Genomic DNA, 16071 nt, shown 5'->3' with positions numbered 1-16071 from the left:
AGACACATTTGTCTTAATCAATTAAATTATAATACATAATGAAAATTTTAAAATTATAGGAGTGACTTAGCACTCTTATGAATGAATGTTGATCTGTTCTTGAATTTCAAGTAAGTCACGAGCTACGAGTTTTTTCACCACCCCTATCAAATTGAAGTTCAAACGGTCGATCTAAACCGCTTAACATGATCTCCATATGAAAAAGTATGAGTCCAAATTTCATATTTTTTTTAGAATATTTTTACTATTTTTCGGATAATTAGAAAATCATTATTGTTGGTTGCTCCATATATTTAGATCAAGTGATATTCAACATATCTAAAAAAAATGTAAAATTTGGCCTCTAATTAAGTACGTTTTTATATGAAGATCACGTGGAGCGGTTCAAATCAATTATTCTAAGTTTGAAATTAAAGATTTGAATCTTATTACAGAACGATGTGCTATACATATATAGTGTCATAGCCTCATATATATCTAATATTTACGTTGTTTATCTCTGCATAAGTTTTATGAATTCGAACTGCACTTAAGATTTAAAATTATCAAAATTGTCATAATATTTAATTGATGTTATTTTACACTGCTTAATTTCGCATGTGCTAAATCCGAACCATGTTAATTATAAGAACCATGTTATGTTTATCCTTTATTATGTGCTAATTCATAAACTCCTAGAAGTTATTAGGGTTTCCGTTTGTTAGAAAATAATGATTTCGATCTCATGGTTATTACTTATTAAGTGGTGCTATATATTAATATCCTAGAAAAAAAAACAGAAAATAATATTTTGACTAATTTGTTGTCCCATTCAAAGTGTTCTTAGTAGCACATATGACATCAAAACTATGTTCATTATCCTGACATATTATGGCAACCATTTAAGGACATTGTTTTGACAGTTTTGTAATACTTTTCTTTGAAATGCCGCAATTAGTTTACCTAACTATTTAAGGTGTTGCTTGTTTACTTAGAGAAATTTAGATATATGGCCATCACAACTTCTTGATTTAGATATTTCTCCATCAAAATATCAAAATTAGATATTTCCCCATCTAGATTCACTTATTTTATCAATATCCCTATTTTTAATTTAATCATATAAAATAAATATTAATATAATTAAAATTGAAAAGACAAAATTTTCCCTTGCTTCAAATTAATTAATGAACGTTCAACTAGATGAATGTGGTGGATAGACTAAATGAATGTTCAACTTTGTAAATAAAAGATATTCAATTCAGAAAAAAAAAGTATATATTGACCTCACCAAATAGCTAGCCAACAATATACTAACTACAGTACATTGAGAAGGACAAATTTTATAAAAGTAAAATTTGTTTAGCCTAGTTGGTAACTTGGTATAGATAAACCAATTAAGAAAAGAAAACTAAGAAACATAACTAATTAGATAATTACTAAAATTTGGTGAAGGCAATATATATAATAATGTACCAACAATATTGCATGCAGTTCAAAAACAAAGTTCAAATGCCCATGCATGATTATTTGTTCAGTATTCACATAACGTGGTTCTTATACTAGCTATGAGATAATTAGACTTTAGGATACGGCAGTTTAATTTATGTAAAACTCAGTTGATAAAAAAAAAAGAAATAACAATGTTATGTAGCAATTAGTAATGCACTGTAACTACTGCATTAATCAATATTTACAGCTAGTGGCATGCTCCAATTAAAAATTTGTACTAATAACTACTATTTTGTACCATCACTAATTAATGGTACCTATTTATTACATAATGGAACAACATATGACCAATTAATCGCGCACCATCTCATCGGCCAGAATATCAAACATCTCGGCCATGAGCTTCTCCTTCCTTGCATGCAATTTAATTTCGTTGATCCTCAACATCCTGGTCTTAGCCTCTAAATCCTTCACCTTCGACTCTCCAATCAGCGCAACCATGTCCTCAACTGTCGAAAGCCACCCCGGACATTGTTGTGTACTGGTCATGTCCTTGATAAGCCCCGCAAGATAAAAATAGGAGCTTGCCACCACACCACCATTTCCTTCCATTAGTGATTCTGGCTGTGTGATTCTTTTCTTTTGTTTACCGCCACTCTCCGACTCAGTATCATTGTTGGTTTCCGGTGAAGCCCTTTTTTTTGATACCTTGCTGCTACCTTCAAACAACTTGGCGGACAAATCAAACATAATCTTTTCATGAGGCTGTGAGAAATTGATATCAAATCCTTTCTTTTTCTTCTGACTATAGCTATGCCTCAATTGGCGAATCTTGTAAAAGATTTGTGTCTCGGTAACAGGAAAGCTGATCGACCCACTTATACCTGAGAGAAAGGAAGCGTAATCCTTTCTAGGAGGAAGTTTACCATTTATGATATGGAACTCAGATAAGGCCCGGAGGAGTACCATCTCATCATCCGGACTCCATATTCTGTGGATCGACGATGACTTCTGGGAGGTAGGCTGACCTGGAACCGAAAGCTTCAGCTTCTTCTTTTCAGGTTGAGATTCAGGTTCTTCAGCCAGCAACTTCGGTTTCTCGCTTTGCTCTTGTTCCTCTTCCTCGTCTTGTTCGAAAGAATCCTGATCTGATTCTAAGAGCTTCTGGGGTGTTTTTAGGGTCTTCACAGACAACTTCGGATTCTCCACTTCCTCTTGTTCCTCCTCCTCATCTTCCTCAGAAGAATCCTCCAATTCTGATGGTTTTTGGGGAGTTCTTTGGGTTTTGGCCAGCGGGTCGGTATCGGTCTCCAATTCAAAGTCAGAGTCTGATTTGTTGTCATCACGCTCGGTATGAAGAAGGTTGCACTGTACAATGTACTGCGCTTCATCAGATGATGAAGAGTCATCGTCAGACGAGGAAGACATAGCGAAGGCAAGTGGTGGTGATATTCACCTCTTAATCCCCGTGAATTTATATTGTTAGAACTTAGAACTCGACGAAGCAAACAATCAATTGCATGGGGTTTTATAGAGGAAAATTAAGAAACGGTAAGTCTACTGATTTTAATTATGGGCTAATTCTAGCAGCGGTTATAATTATAATTAACTTCTATTTTTATGCTTTATGACAAATTAGACATTATATTATTATTATTTTATATTTCATATGCCTTAATATAGCTTTGCTTGTTGATTCAAAATTATATTCATATGCCTCGATATGCCTTTCTATTATTATTATTATTCTATATTTCACGTCTCGATCGATATATTATTCCCAAATAATGCTGTATAATATTTTTCTCGTTCATGTGCCTTAATAGCTTTGGTTCTTAATTATAAAATTCTGCTATATCTGCGTATATTTCGGAAAACATTCCAACACTTCTATTTCTTATGAACTAACTAATTTTCTGATTACGAAAGCTGTTACTGGTATGAAATTGTGAGATGCATAATTGAGTTAAAGATTAGAATTCTCGTTCAATTTGTAAGACAAAAATAAATTGTATCTAAATAAAGCAACAAGATGAAAAAAAAAAAAAAAAAAAAGCAAGCAGGATTTTGTTTATTTAATCATTTAATGAAAAGAAATGAATTTCCATATTTAAGTTATACTCCAATAGTCCAATATAGAATACTTTTGTTAGAGTTCATATATTATTTGGTATATGCGAATATTTTACACAAGTTAGCTAATTTTGTTGCCGTTTTAGAGATAATTATATAATTTATCTTTGTTAATTGTAAAAACAAGGATATAAAGTTCTTAAAACAGCAAAATATTTTGAGTGCAAACTGTCTTTTATGGATCTTTTTTTTTCTTTTACAAACTTTTTTGGTTCAATTTTTAGTCATTAATTGTCTATAGATAATGCTATTTTAGAGCCTCTCAATATCATAGAAAATTATCCCTTTTCGATTTTATTTATACATAAATTAATAAGTTAAAAAATCAATATTTAGAAATTATCCAAATAAGTGTACTTCTGCAATCTCTTAATAAAAGACAATAATAATTTAGATATAAATAGAGAAAAATAATTAGATCATATCTAACAATTTTATTTTGACAATTCAATTTTAAATTTTAAGTTATGAAAATTTTGAAATGGATATATAATGGGGACTTATTAAGAGTTAGCTCACATTAAGACTTAATTTATAAAAAAATAAATGAAAAAGCTAATAATTTTTCGACATTTTGTTTTTTTCACCAGTTCCACCGGTACAGGCATGTATTGTACAACTTCAGTTTTGTATGATAAGTGTATTCGTTAATCAAATTGTCTAAACAAATCCCATTAATTAAGAGTAGAAGAAGAATGTTATTTTTTTTTTAAAAAGAGAGGACGAATATATTAAGAGGGTTTTTGTTTAATTGTCGGATTTAGATTAGAAGAAAGAGGCTATAACGGGCTTGGTATTTTAATTTTCACTTTTGTTCAGCCCATTAGGCCCAATTCATATTTCTTCGTGCTTTGCTGTCAATTGCTTAATTTGAGATTTTCCTATTTATACCCCAAAAATCATGTCGGAAATCGGATGGTCGATCACTATTCCTCCATTTCCCACACATATCGGAGCTGACAAGTCCTTCCCGCCTCTACCCCTGTCCACAGCTCTCTCTGCTCAGGTAAGGAGCTATCCTTTTCCCAAAATAGGTGGATGGTTTAGTAATTTTGTCAACAATTATTTGCTTTTTTCTGATTCCATCCTTTGTAGACTCAAATATCACAAATCAAACCATTAATTTCACCTCTATTCCTAACACCTGCTCTCCTTCAGTGCCAAATAGATCTCCCAGTCGCCGCCTCTGACATCTACTCCCTGCAGCGCCACCTCGTTCAGACAGCCGCTTCTCTCGACTCATCTGCTGCGGCTGTACCTCCACTACCTCCACGCCCTCTCTCAGCATCAAGGTCAGAATTTATTTTTGTTAATATTTATTAGAATTACGAACAGTGGTTATAGGGTTTAAGGGTTTACATTTTATTTAATTTTTTATTTACGAATAGTGTTTTTTATTTAGACTACCTAGAACAAAAAGTTTTGTGGTTTTTTCTTGCTACATCTAGATACTTTGTGAGGGCTTTTAGTTCTGTGCTGAACCAAATTTAATTTTGGTAATATTTACTAAAAAGTTTTAGTTTTGGCCTTTTGCTTAATTGCTGTTCTGAATCTATTTTTTTGTTTAGTGCTGAACCTAATTGTGGTCTTATATGTTGTGTTAAATGATATTATGAATTTATGCTAGGCTTATTTGTTTTCAGTTTGAATCTGTACTGTTTGAATATTGATTGTTATTGTGATAGGGTAACCACTAACCAGTGTTGAGTTGCTGAGATTCTCTACACTTTTTTAATTGAGAAAATAGGGGAAGAACCAGTCAGTGTTTTAAATATGTTAAATGTTGTTCTTTAGTGTTTTAAATGGGTTAAAGTGTTTTTTTTAGTTGCTGTGAACCTTCTTTTTTGTTTGGGTTTTAATCAAGTTATAATTGTGATATTATTTAATTATGGAAAATTACAATATAACATGTACTGTAAAAGACTAATGGCGATACCGGGAGAGCAAAGCGGTACCGATGGCATCCTAAGTCATGAGAGGAACTGGTCTAGACTTCCAGAAGACCTTCTCCATCTCTTCTCCAAAAAGCTACTTGATATCTCTGATTTCATACGCTTTCGTGCTGTGTGCAAGAGTTGGCAGTTATCGGCCCCTGTCACTGATCCTCCTCCACAACTCCCCTGGGTTCTAGAAATTCGCTTTACAGAAGAACGTGAAAACGCCATTGTACGCTTCTACTGCCTCTTATCCGGTAATGTTCATACTATCACCTGTCCAGATTCCCGTCATGCCTGGCTCCAGGGCCCTGCATGTCGCTACTTACTTGCCACTCACTTGAAAAATTCTGAGAGATATCTTCTTAATCCTCTTACTTGTGATAAGATCCATGTTCCTTTTGTTTGTGAGTGCCCAGACTATATTGGCCCAGATCCAATTGAAGGTGGTGATATTATGGTTATATCGGGCATTAACAATTATTTTGACAATTCGAATACCCCACCCAATTTTATGGCTTTTTGGCAACCTAAGGCTGACGATTGGGTCTTTGTAGATGGAGTCGGGTGCAGTGCTAATGCATATTATATGGGACAATACTTCAGCAATGATGAAGTAACTGGCATTACAAATGTTATTGATATTGCCACCCAAAAATTGGTTTATCAAGTCGCATCACCAGAGGGCATAAATCCTCTTCTAAAGGGTCGCACAAGTATAGTCGAGTCAGGAGGAAAGATCTTAAGGTTGTTCCATCATTTCGAGGCAGAGTCATGCCACTTTGATATATATTGTCTTTATTTCAGTGATGGTGAAGAAAAACCTTGTTGGGTGACAATCACTGATATCGGTGACCAAATGTTGTTTCTGCAAAATTGCCGTGGGTTATCTTTCTGTGTGAGTAACTTTACTGGATTCAAGAGCAACTGCATTTACTTCCTGGAAAGCAAGCTACATCATTACAAGCGATATCTTTGTAGATATGACATAGGAGATGGTACAACTGAGGTGCTGCCGTGCCCTTTTGATTCAATGGATACTTGGTTTGTGCCTAGTCTGGTATAGCTCTCCGATATCAATTATGCATTAACAACCATGTAAGTTTAACCGAGTATTAATTTAGCTTTTTGTTTAATTTGTTAGAAATTTAGTTCGATTGTTCTAATTGGATTGCTTTCTCAACCATTTTTGTGATCAGTGCTTTTGCGAAGTTCTGTTAGTATTATAAATTTATCTACTGACTGGTATTTAATACCATCGCTTGAACTTTACAAATTTATGGGTGAATACTGGACCAAAAAATCTTTTCTCACTTGTTTTCACTTGTGTTGATTTCAGGTACTCAAGAGTCGAGGCTAGATTTGAGGTTTGTTTAAATATAGGTCGTTATTAATTGCTGCCATTTTGGTTAAGTTCGCTCTGGTTTATTATGTTAGGATGTATTTCAATTCGAACTAATATTCTAATACGGTGAAATTTGATATCCTATAATCATTCACCATGTTAAGTATTTATTTCCATTTCTATATCTAAAATATGACGTTGATATGTTGTATGACTGCCTATGATTTATGAATATGTATATATGTGGCAGTAAGTGCTATCACGTTATTGTTTGTGTATGCAGATGTACAACGATTTCTATTTTAATATGATGTGAAAACTTATATTTTAATTTGAATCCTGATAATTGTTCCTGCACTTTAATTTTCGTACTATTCCAGCACTATAGCTATCATAATAATGTGGAGGACTACAAAAACTCCAGTAATTATTATTTTTCTTAAAATATTAATACATATACAATAAAATATTTATACTTATGAACGAAAGTATTTATACCTATAAGGTGAACAATTTTGACATAAATAATTCTCTCCAACTAATATGGGAGACCACTCAAACTAGATCATATACATGTTTAGAGGTAGTTTTCTTTTTCTTTGTTCAATCTCGTCCACATTTTTGACGATTTATGAAAAAATTTGCGAATCTAAAATTACAAACGTTTTTTACGCAATTTTATCTTTCAAATGAGACTCATGATGACGTACTTTCGAACTCGTCATCACACAAGTATTTATACCTAATCATGCAAGTATTTTTTACATATGACACTGACTGACATCTGAAAGTATTAATATCAAATATTACAAGTATTTATATCTATGCATTGAAGTTTTTATAACTACATAGTCAATTATTTTTGTTAGATAAATGTTGTCGTAGGGATGATTGGAGAAAGTTTATGCGGAAATATGAGGACGCAGAGTCCTCACTACTTCATTAGAGGAAGATTAATGCGGGAATTACTGAGGGACTGAAAAAGTGGTGGTCATATCAAGTTATGCATTCAAGTATTAATATCTTAGTTTGCAAGTATTAGTTTCTTATCTTTTAAGTATTTATACCTATAGATATCGACGCATGACTATTGTGGAGACTGAAAAGAAAATTATATAATTAGTGATAACTACAGTATAATTTTTCTCTAATATTGCTGCGGGAACATAGGAAGACAGACGTGTAGAAATAAATATAATTATTCTTTAATTTTACGGATGTACATCAATTTTTAATTAAGAAACCGCTTTCTAATTAAAAGGCCCGCTGACGAAAAGAATAGATATCATTTGTTATCGTTGTTTCTTTCCTTCGCGCTCTCAGGGCGTGTTCGGATGTCACGGGATTACGGAATGGAAATGGGAATGGGAATGGAAATAGGAATTCACTTTTGAAAAAGTGGGAACCCACGGGTACGGAATATACGGGATTAAGTATGGGAATATGAGAAAATGAGTGTTCGTTTGTATCATGGGATTAATTGTGGGAAATCTTTATTTATTTTAAAATATGTATATTTATTTAATTGTTTTAGTTTAGTTTAGTTATAAATGATTTTTTATTTAATTTCTATTTTTGAATAGTATAGCATTCTGTATTGATTTTTTAAATTATACTAATGAAATTAAATAAAATTGATTAAATAATAATATTAAAAGGATGAACCATTTCTAATAAAAAATATTACTAGAATAGTACAAATAAAATAAGAAAATTTTATAAATAAATTAAAAAATAAGAAAACAACAATTAAAAACATTTACAAAAAATAAACATTTATAAACAAACAAACAAGCATTTAAAATATATAATTACAAAAATTAGAAAACAAACAAACATTTAATTATCGATTATTATTTTATAATATATATATATATATATATATATATTAATTAAATACGAAGTATTTAATGAAATGGAATAAATAAAATAAGAAATATTTATAAACAAATAAATAAAAAAATTAAGAAAACATAAACATTCAATAAAAATTTATAAAAAATAATAATTTTTTGTATACATTTATAAACAAAATATTTAAAATGTGTTGTAAAAAAAAGATTTACAAATATGTAATTAAAAAAATATATAAAAACATTACTTATTAATTATAATATATTTATTTATAAACATTTATAAATATAAGTGGCAACTAACTTTGAAAATATGTGCTAGGATATTCAATATAGCAACTAACATGTGGGGTAGATTCAAATATGTGATTAAATACGTCTGTCCGGATCGAACCATTATTAATCCCACAATAGAAAAGAGACAAAGGGGAGGACCTTATATATAGATCATAGTGGGAACTTGTTAGATGACAAAATCAGAAAGAGAAAGAAAAGTTGTTCACGTGGGTGAGAGAGAAAAAAAAATAATTTTAAAAGTTGTAGTGTGGGCCCAGTCAAGAGAGAGAAGGAATGGGAAGAAAAAAATGCACTCCAAGCTCCGTTTTTTGTTCCTACAAATTTACACTGATATAGGAATTAGTACAGGAAATAAAATGGGAATAATAAAAAAATTCCTGTACAGTCGAACAGCTTTGGAAATTTAAATAGAAATTAGTACAAATTCCAACCAAATCCTGTGGGAATGGAGACTGCCGAACAGGCCTCACTTCCCTAGAGCAGGTAGTAGTGTCGGCTTAAACCAATTGTCGCAATCGTGTCGTTTTAGGCCCAATCACAACAAATTTTACTGTACCTCTCCATAAGCCCATGGGCCTTTATTTAAAATAAATACGAGGCCTTCTCAGCAGCTTCCAGATAATTCTGTTAGCGGCGACCCGACCGAGTAGACATCTCTAGCAGCTCCTACACCTGTCACGAAAGTAAAACAGAGAGAGAGAGGAGTGTGCTGCTCTGGAGAAATCTAGAGAGATAAACCAAGATTCCCTTTCCTATAAATAGCATCTCAGTTAGATTGCATCACCTTCACAAAGAAATCAACCAAAGACCTGAATTCCTGATTTAATAAGTACTTTCTCAGTTCTCATATTTCCAAGTAAACAAACACAATGTCTCTTATCAGGAGCAACATCTTCGATCCATTCTCTCGTGATCTCTGGGATCCATTTCAGGGCTTCCCTTTCAACAACTCCCGATCCCTTGCTACAACCGACGAAACATCTTCCTTTGCCAATGCGCGTATCGACTGGAAGGAGACCTCTGAAGCACACGTCTTCAAAGCCGACCTCCCGGGTGTTAAAAAAGAGGAGGTGAAGGTAGAAGTGGAGGAAGGCAACGTGTTGAAAATAAGCGGCGAGCGCAGCAGGGAAAAGGAGGAGAAGAATGACAAGTGGCACCATGTGGAGCGAAGCAGCGGCAAGTTCTTGAGGAGGTTTAGGCTCCCTGATAATGCGAAGGTCGATCAGGTAAAGGCAGCCATGGAGAATGGCGTGCTTACTGTCACTGTGCCTAAAGAGGAGATGAAGAAGCCTGCGGCCAAGGCCATTGAAATCTCTGGTTAATTTAATTTTAATTTAATTTGGCCATGATTAATCAAGGATGATATTATGTGTGTATGGTTAATTTGTAGTTTATCCTTGGGTTTCTTTGTTATGGATGTGTTGTATGGTTGATTTGTTGCTTAACTAGTTTTTGAGGATATGTGATGCTTGATTGTTGGATTGTATAATGTAATCGGTGATTAATAAACTACTACAGCTTTTCATAAAATATCTGTTTATTTTTCTTTTGCTCATCAAAAGTAGGTTAGATTTTTCACCAAATGATTTTTTTGTTTTTGTTTTTATGAAAGTCGTGTCAGCTACTTATTAGGTGCTTTCTATTTGATGACGACTAAGGAAAGTAAAAGATAGTTATGAAAAAGAGTGCTCAACGTTCTGTTCAGTAACTTGTTGTTTTGTTAAATTGTGAGGTTTATATTCGAAGTTTCAAACTGACAAATTAAATGTATATATCCAATCAAAAATCCAGACTGGACAGATAAAAATAGAGACTAGCTATCATTTGATGAGTTTTTAGGGGAATTTCATGTATGCCCTCAAACAGTTTGAAATTATGTATATCTCCGCTACTAAAGTTTATAATTATATATTTATCCTTCTAAACTTTAAAATTCACAATTTTTTTATATTGTATTTCTAAACTTTAAAATTCACAAATTTACTCGTTTTATTGTTTTTTGTATTATATTTATTTTAAATTTATGATAGTATTAAATCTTGTTTTAAATTTATGAAGTATACAGTTTTTTTTCACTAAAAATAATAAAAAAATATTACTTATTAGTATGTGTAAAAAAATATTATTTTTTAATTAGTTTTTCACTACTAGAATATTATGAACTACGTTTTATACAATTTTATAATTAGTCTTATACAGTTTTTTGCAACTGTATAAGACTAATAGATATTAGTATGTGTAAAAAAAATAAAATTCGACCAAACTCAGATTCAACCATTCAGCCCGAACCATTCAAGCAGTCACGGTTGATTAACAATGTCAAAAATGTAATTAACAATGTTTATGCAACAGTCAATCAAAGTACATAAATACCAAACATCCCACCTTCAATTATATAAGGGACGGATAAAGACGCAACATTCTGTTTATGACTAATAAGTCAGAACATTAAAAAAGAAGAAGAAGCAAGTGTTATATAACTGTAGTCGTAGTATTAACATTCATGAGGGGGTCACTGTGCTGATCTGGTCAAACGGCTCGGATATAATCTTTTATTGAGTCAGTTACAAAAGATACCACTTGATTGTACTCGTAGTATATTCATGAGGGAGTTATATTATATAATCATTTAACGAGTCCTCTACAAAAAAAATCAATAACTCCAGTATAATACGTAGTAAATAATTAAAATATAAATTAATAAAATTTGATTTCTAAAAGTATTGTATTCAGGTACCTAATGTTAACTCTCTGTTAAGAAATAAATAATCCACATTTCTGTGGAACAGGGAATTTTGAACTTGTCCGATTTGAATTATTAATGAAAAATGGTACTTTATTTTAATGACCTAACAGTCAGAACAGTGTTTATGTCTAACCATGTTAAGCTTATACATGGATTCACAGGCAGCATTTAGCAAAACTTTCGGAAAAAAATGAAATGCACTCCTCTTATGGTAGTATCAGTTTTTACCATGTGTTATTCTTCTTTTCTATATAATTTGGGAATATGAAATCAAAATTCTGGTAAAAGATCAGTAATCATCTCTTACTTCAACCAAAACAAAAGGCACTAGGTGCAATGTCGACTCTACAATTTTACAATTTTTTGTGTTTACTCTAAAGCCCGACAGTAGGAATTGGAACTGAATTATAAGACAGTAATAAATAAAATTACAATTAACCCTTTTGGATATCAAAGTCAGCAATTGTGTGCCAGTGTGGTCATCCTCAAGCTGCTTGCCTCCTTCCCAGCAAAGATCGGGATGATTCAAACCAAGATTCAGGTCATAATGTTTCTTACTAAACTAAATTTCAGGCAGACAATTGAGCAAGCAAGATTAAATCAGACATCATTTTTTTGGTGTATGCCATAGACCCTTTGGTACTGGGTTCCAAGTGAAATGTCCAACAATACCAATACCTTTTTAGCCAGATTCAATTTTGCATAATTAATGGTAATTTTTACATTATAAATAATAACCAATAATAGTATATGTGCTGGCCAGATTACCATCTACAATTCTATATTTATATATTTAAGTTTAAGAAGTAATTATTTGATCTATTTACTGTTCCGTGAACAATAACCAACAGTTTCACTATGTTAAAAACACAAAATGACTGACAAAAGATGAATATTAAGTTTGAACTGTAAGTTGATGTTATTTTGTGCTCAACTATTTACACACAATCATTATCATGAGTACAACTAATCATCTTTAAAGTTTCGATAGCGGAATTAAAAATCATCAAAAGCAAATCAAAGATCTTAGAAATCAAAGTCTCCACGTGTGAATCAAATAAATAGATTACATACCTTTGTTCATAGTAATCTTTAGAATAATACTTGAATCGTTCTTCGCAAACCGTCAGAAGAACTGCAAAGTGATTTCTCTCATCTTTCTCTTTCTAAGCAATGACAACTTGTTCTTTATAAATATAGATGAAGAGAGGATCAACCTTACTATTAGAATTTTCGTTACTTATGCCCGTCATAAAAGCAATCATTTATAGGGGCTGTTATCAGGTGGATAGCGCAGGATGTCAAAGGATGGATAATAGGGGAGATGTATCTGGCCTGTACTAATTATCGCACCCTTTAATCATGCCTGTTATAAATCGCATCCTATCATGATCCCTTTAATCAAATGTGAATACATACTGGATGCGCTTTAATAAGAGATTTGTCATTATGCAATGAATTCAAAGATCTGTCAGTCAACGCACCCTTTTAACTTGCGCATCTTTTATTAAGCAGTCTGATATGTATATGCACCTACTCAATTAACCTTGGATGCATATCTTAACAAGTCAGATGCAATAGCGCCTTTTAATAGCGCCTATTAAGTTAAGCCATTTAATTACGCCAATTAATCAGGCCTAATAAAATCAGCCCATTAGTTTTATTTTGGGCCACATAATTTTCTTACATTCTCCCACTTGGCCCATTATAAAACTTTATGACATTACAACGTTCATAATGTGCACAATAATATTGTATGTCTTTATATTTCATAAATTCTAAAATCATAATATTTATACTTAAGCAAAATTAATACGAGTCATGACGGTTGCTAATAATATATGCTACTAACTTCCTTCCATGTACTACAATATCAACTAACTTAAATATAAACCATAATGGTATACTTGAGGATCCACGTTAATTGTCTAATTTATATAGACAAATTCCTATTAATAGAAAACAATAATATATATATACTTAAATAAATAGGAATTATTTTTGAAACAATCAATCAATAATAATATCATAAATAATCATTCATTTATAATATAAGTTTAATTACAACAATCATTTATCACAGATAACTATTCCCATTCTTTCGACATGTTCATGAAATATCTTGGGTGGTAATTCTTTCGTCAAAGGATCAGCTATCATCATCTCTGTGCTTATATGTTGTATTGTTATTGTTTGTTTCTGTACTTCTTCTTTCACGGAAAAGTACTTAATCTCCATGTGTTTGGCACCTTTGGAGTACTTGTCGTTTTTGCTGAAGAAGACTGCTGCAGAATTATCACAATAAATTTTCAGCGGCTTGGCAATACTGTCGACAATTCCAAGTCCTGAAATAAAGTTCCGCAGCCATAATCCTTGTACCATGGCTTCAAAACATGCCACGAACTCGGCTTCCATAGTGGATGCAGCGATTACTGTCTGCTTCGCACTTTTCCATGAGATTGCTCCGCCAGCTAGAAGATACACATATCCACAAGTGGATTTTCGTGTATCACAACACCCGGCATAGTTTGAATCTGAATAACCGACTGTCTCTAAGTAGTTTGATCTTCTATACGTCAACATGTGATCTTTAGTACCTTGAAGATATCGTAAAACTTTCTTTGCTGCTTTCCAATGTTCTATTCCAGGATTGCTTTGATAACGTCCAAGCATTCCTACGGCAAAACTGATATCTGGTCTTGTACAAGTCTGTGCATACATTAAACTACCCACAATAGAAGCATAAGGAATATTATTCATTTCTTCCTTTTTCAATTCGTTTTTAGGACATTGATATAAACCAAATTTATCCCCTTTCTGAATCGGTACCTTACCAGCTGAACATTTCTCCATCTTAAATCTCTCAAGAATCTTGTTAATATATGTTTTCTGAGACAAACCTAACAAACCTTGTGATCGATCACGAAATATTTCTATTCCTATCACATAGTTCGCCTCACCCATATCTTTCATTTCGAAATTCTTCGAGAGAAAATTCTTGGTGCTTTTCATCATACCAAGATCGTTAGTCACAAGTAAAATATCGTCAACATATAGAACTAGAAACATTATCTTACTCCCACTGACATTCAAGTATATACAACGATCAACAATGTTTTCCTTAAAACCAAAAGAAGTAATCACATCATTGAACTTGAGATACCATTGTCGTGATGCTTGTTTCAGCCCATATATCGACTTTTTCAATTTGCAAACCATATCCTTTCCCCCAATTGAAAAGCCCTCGGGCTGATCCATGTAGACTTCCTCTTCAAGTTCTTCATTTAGAAAAGCAATTTTGACGTCCATTTGGTGTAACTCAAGATCGTAATAAGCTACTAAAGCCATGATGATACGCAAAGAATCTTTCTTAGAGACGGGCGAAAATGTCTCTTTATAATCAATGCCGTCTTTATAATCAATGCCGTCTCTTTATAATCAATATCGTTCAATTTTGCCTTTTGAGTCACGTTTGATCTTAAAGATCCATTTACATCCAACTCGCTTGGAATCGTGAGGCAATTTGACGAGATCCCAGACTTGATTTTGTTCTATTGATTTTAACTCGTCTTTCATGGCATCAATCCATTTATCAGATTCTTCACATTCAATAGCTTTCTTGTATGAAACCGGATCATCAATTGCAGAATCAATTTCAGATTCTTGTAGATAAACCAAATAATCATTAGATATAGCCGATCTCCGTTCACGGGTAGACCTTCTTAATGGTATATTATTTGGTTCAACTACATCATCAACAACGATGCTATCAATCAGAATGTCCTCAGTAGCAGTTGGTTGTTCTGGAACAGTCGGATGAACTACTTTCGAAACAACTGTCGGAACAACTACTTTCAAAATAACAGACAAAGGAACAGTAACTTGTTCTGTAATTTCCTGAAGATCAGAATTACACTGATCAGAACTTCTTGCACTGACTTCAGCATTCTCGATGAAACGTGCATTTCCAGATTCAACAATTCTTGTGCTATGATTCGGACAGTAAAATCTGAAACCTTTGGATTTCTCTGGATATCCAATAAAGAATCCACTAACAGTTCTGAAATCCAATTTCTTTTCATGCGGGTTATACAAACGTACCTCCGCAGGGCAACCCCATACATGTATATGACGCAAACTAGGTTTCCTTCCCGTCCACAATTCGAAAGGAGTCCTTTCTACTGCCTTACTTGGAACCCGGTTTAGTAAATACATGGCGGTCTTAAGTGCATACATCCACAAAGATTTAGGCACAGTTGAGTGACTGAGCATACTCCGAACCATGTTCATAAGTGTTCTGTTACGACGTTCAGCAACACCATTTTGTTGTGG

The 16071-nt window shown here is 32.8% G+C and overlaps 2 protein-coding genes across 2 annotated transcripts; both read left to right on the top strand.

The window, feature by feature from the left end:
• The first annotated feature begins 4465 nt into the window (after positions 1-4465).
• On the top strand, positions 4466-7102 carry LOC144564363 (putative F-box/kelch-repeat protein At5g24040). The gene is made up of 4 exons (XM_078313969.1): positions 4466-4570; positions 4723-4856; positions 5487-6596; positions 6838-7102. Exons 1-3 carry the CDS (start codon positions 4466-4468, stop codon positions 6562-6564), a joined length of 1317 nt encoding a protein of 438 aa, XP_078170095.1. The 3' UTR covers positions 6565-6596; positions 6838-7102.
• Positions 7103-9808: 2706 nt separating this feature from the next.
• LOC144564188 (16.9 kDa class I heat shock protein 2-like) lies at positions 9809-10361 on the top strand. The gene has a single exon (XM_078313734.1). The coding sequence runs from the start codon at positions 9863-9865 to the stop codon at positions 10313-10315; it is 453 nt and encodes a 150-aa protein (XP_078169860.1). The 5' UTR covers positions 9809-9862; the 3' UTR covers positions 10316-10361.
• Positions 10362-16071: the final 5710 nt, after the last annotated feature.

Source organism: Carex rostrata, chromosome 13 (assembly GCF_964058835.1).
Source record: "Carex rostrata chromosome 13, lpCarRost1.2, whole genome shotgun sequence".
NCBI lineage: Eukaryota > Viridiplantae > Streptophyta > Magnoliopsida > Poales > Cyperaceae > Carex > Carex rostrata.
The sequence above is the reverse complement of the archived record's forward strand: the minus strand, read 5'-3'. Positions and strand labels throughout refer to the sequence as shown.